Raw genomic sequence first — 2,500 nt, 5'->3', positions numbered from 1 at the left:
CCACCCTGCCACTGCGGAACCACCCGTTGGATCTCAGGCAGGACGCAGGACGAACTTGAAAGTAGGACAAAAGAGGCCTGAGAGCTTTCAATGGGTCGGCGGGGAACGTTGTCGTCCTGGGGTCGGGACGGCATTGCTGCTAGACTAGGGCGCGAATAACGCGAACCGCGCGTCGTCGCCATACCATATTCCACTGCGCAGCTTTTACAGGTCACATTAGGGCCATTGCCGAGCTATGAAACCCCCGGTTTTTTTTATTCATTAAAACGGACAGTTCAATGAATGGGTTTAGACTGAAAAAGCGATTTTAAGGTTTCCATCGATTGCTAGATGTGCCGAAGCTGGAAATAACCTCGATTCTATCAAAAGAACATAGCCTACTATGATTTAAAGTGTGTTACAAAAGAATGTAATCATCGTCCACCAGCTAGAGTCACCGTGACTACCAAGCGAAATCGAAAGCAATCGAAGGTGACGCGATGAATCATTGCACCCAATGTTTAGCTAACACGAACACCAGATTCCTTGGTTTCTGTTTCCCCGATTCGTCGAGTTTGCTTCTTCTTCGATGATGAAGATGATGATGATGATCTATGTGTGCGCGGGGCCCGGGGGACACGACCCACGGGCCCGTGTTTCTCGCAATGCTCGACGCGATCGCGATGGTTTATTCTCGCGCGGCGAGTCCGGCCAGTAATAAGGCAAATGCCGCAGCATCCGACAGTCATTCGAGAGAGAGATGCCTGCTGACCCCAGGAAGTACTGATCATTAATAATATCTCATTCGTATCCCGCTCCCCCCTTGGGTAAACGGCGCGCCTGCCTCCATAAGATGCCTGCGCTCTGCCTAACGTCAAGATGTTGTTGATCACATTTTTGTGAATGAATTGCTGTTGGTGTGTGTCGAATCGGTCGGTCATATACGAAGGCGGAGACGCATCAACCATCGTGAGCATCATTATTATCATGGCTTCCTTCGTTGGTCGTGCCGCTCACACACTATATTCGCTCATCACAGTTTATGCTGTCATCGACATCACGTGCGCCGCCCCTCTGATGCTGGTGTTGAATTGGTTGTTGGTTGATAGAAGGCGAACCGGACGGAGCAGCGACCGACGGAGATAATTAAACCGGAGTGAGACTTAGGATATGGATACTAGAAACTGTATACAACCCACGGTAGTCACTGGATGCATCGTTTTATTTATTTACCCTATGATGCAACAGCTGATGTCGCCTACAACACACATTCTTGGCTTTTTAAAAATCCAATTTTGTTTTATGCAAAACCTAATCGACATTGAGTAGTGCATGAAATATTTTTTCCGCTGTATACGGGGAATATAAAACGACAGGACTAGGCACTATCAAGTAGATCCTTACAAAATAGTCTAGTAGCCAAAATAGTACCATCCAGAGTGAGAGAAAGAGAGAGAGCACGTCAGAACAGAACAAGCAAGTACTGAGAAGAGAGAGAGAGATAGAGAGAGTGAGCCAGTATCCATGGCCAATTCTTCGTACTCATTCACTAGATGGCACGACACCACCGTCCATGGAACCGAAACGGATGACGGCTGGTTGGCAACATTTCCGCGTGACCCTAACCCCCTCCTCAAAGTGTGGAAGCTTCGAGGAAGCGACAACGGCAAGTTCCTTGGCAAATAACCTTCTACACTCGATAAAACTTATCCTGGCGCACAAGAAGGCAAGCCACACATCCCCTTGGGGTGCGTGCATGTCCTGCATGGGAACGCGCGCGCAAGACAGAGAGAGAGAGAGAGACGAAGAGAGAATGACTGAAAGATGTGACCAAGCAAACACCAGCTACTTGCTGCATATCAATGAAAATTAGAGAAAAAGAATGAATGGAATTATTTTCGGAATGTTTTTGCGCGAACGTTGCGCTAAGCGCGCGAGCGCGGTGGAGCGCCCCCCCCCCCCCTGGTTTTCTGTTTTATGACCGCTCCGGGATAGTTTTCGTGCCGCCGATGCTGATGCAGCACAACCGCACCAGATCAGCCAACCTGTTGTTGTTAATGATGATGATGATGATGACGATGATGATGATTATGCGACTGTACCAATCCTCTTCCTGCTCTCTCCGATGCGGCTCTCTTTCTCTCCCAGCAACAGGAGCAGAGCGAGGTAAGACGGAGGAGTGCATTCGCAAAAACATGTCCTCACGGGGGCTAGCATACCGTTTGAGGGGAAGCGGGGCAGGGGTGTTTATTTCTCATTAGTTGATATTGCGGTTGACTGGATCGGACAGCAAAAGGAGTGAAGGTCGAACAAGAGGGCCCTCTCACCTGGGATTTACCCGACAGCATGGCCTACTAACGCCTTGCATCAAATCAGGATGAGAATGTTTTTTTTTCGTGTTTTATTTTAAGTAGAACAATCTTTCCCAAATAACGTAAAGTAGTTCTATCGAAAAAATTATCTCTAGGTAGCTGTTGATTGATAAAGCCCCGTTTCGCTTTTGCTCTTTTGTATTTGCAGT

At 48.1% G+C, this 2,500-nt stretch overlaps 1 protein-coding gene across 6 annotated transcripts in view; it reads left to right on the top strand.

The window, feature by feature from the left end:
• The window catches only part of LOC126575997 (sprouty-related, EVH1 domain-containing protein 2), a 14,414-nt gene that overhangs the window by 3,837 nt on the left and 8,077 nt on the right, over window positions 1-2,500 (top strand). For all 6 annotated transcript variants that reach the window (XM_050237047.1, XM_050237051.1, XM_050237050.1 and 3 more), the window contains one exon: window position 2,500. This exon is cut by the window's right edge and continues 177 nt beyond it. In XM_050237047.1, the coding sequence (XP_050093004.1) occupies window position 2,500 (1 nt within the window). The remainder of the gene's footprint in view (window positions 1-2,499) is intronic.

This window comes from Anopheles aquasalis, chromosome 3 (genome assembly GCF_943734665.1).
Source record: "Anopheles aquasalis chromosome 3, idAnoAquaMG_Q_19, whole genome shotgun sequence".
Classification (NCBI taxonomy): domain Eukaryota; kingdom Metazoa; phylum Arthropoda; class Insecta; order Diptera; family Culicidae; genus Anopheles; species Anopheles aquasalis.
This window is presented reverse-complemented; position numbering and strand designations above follow the sequence as displayed.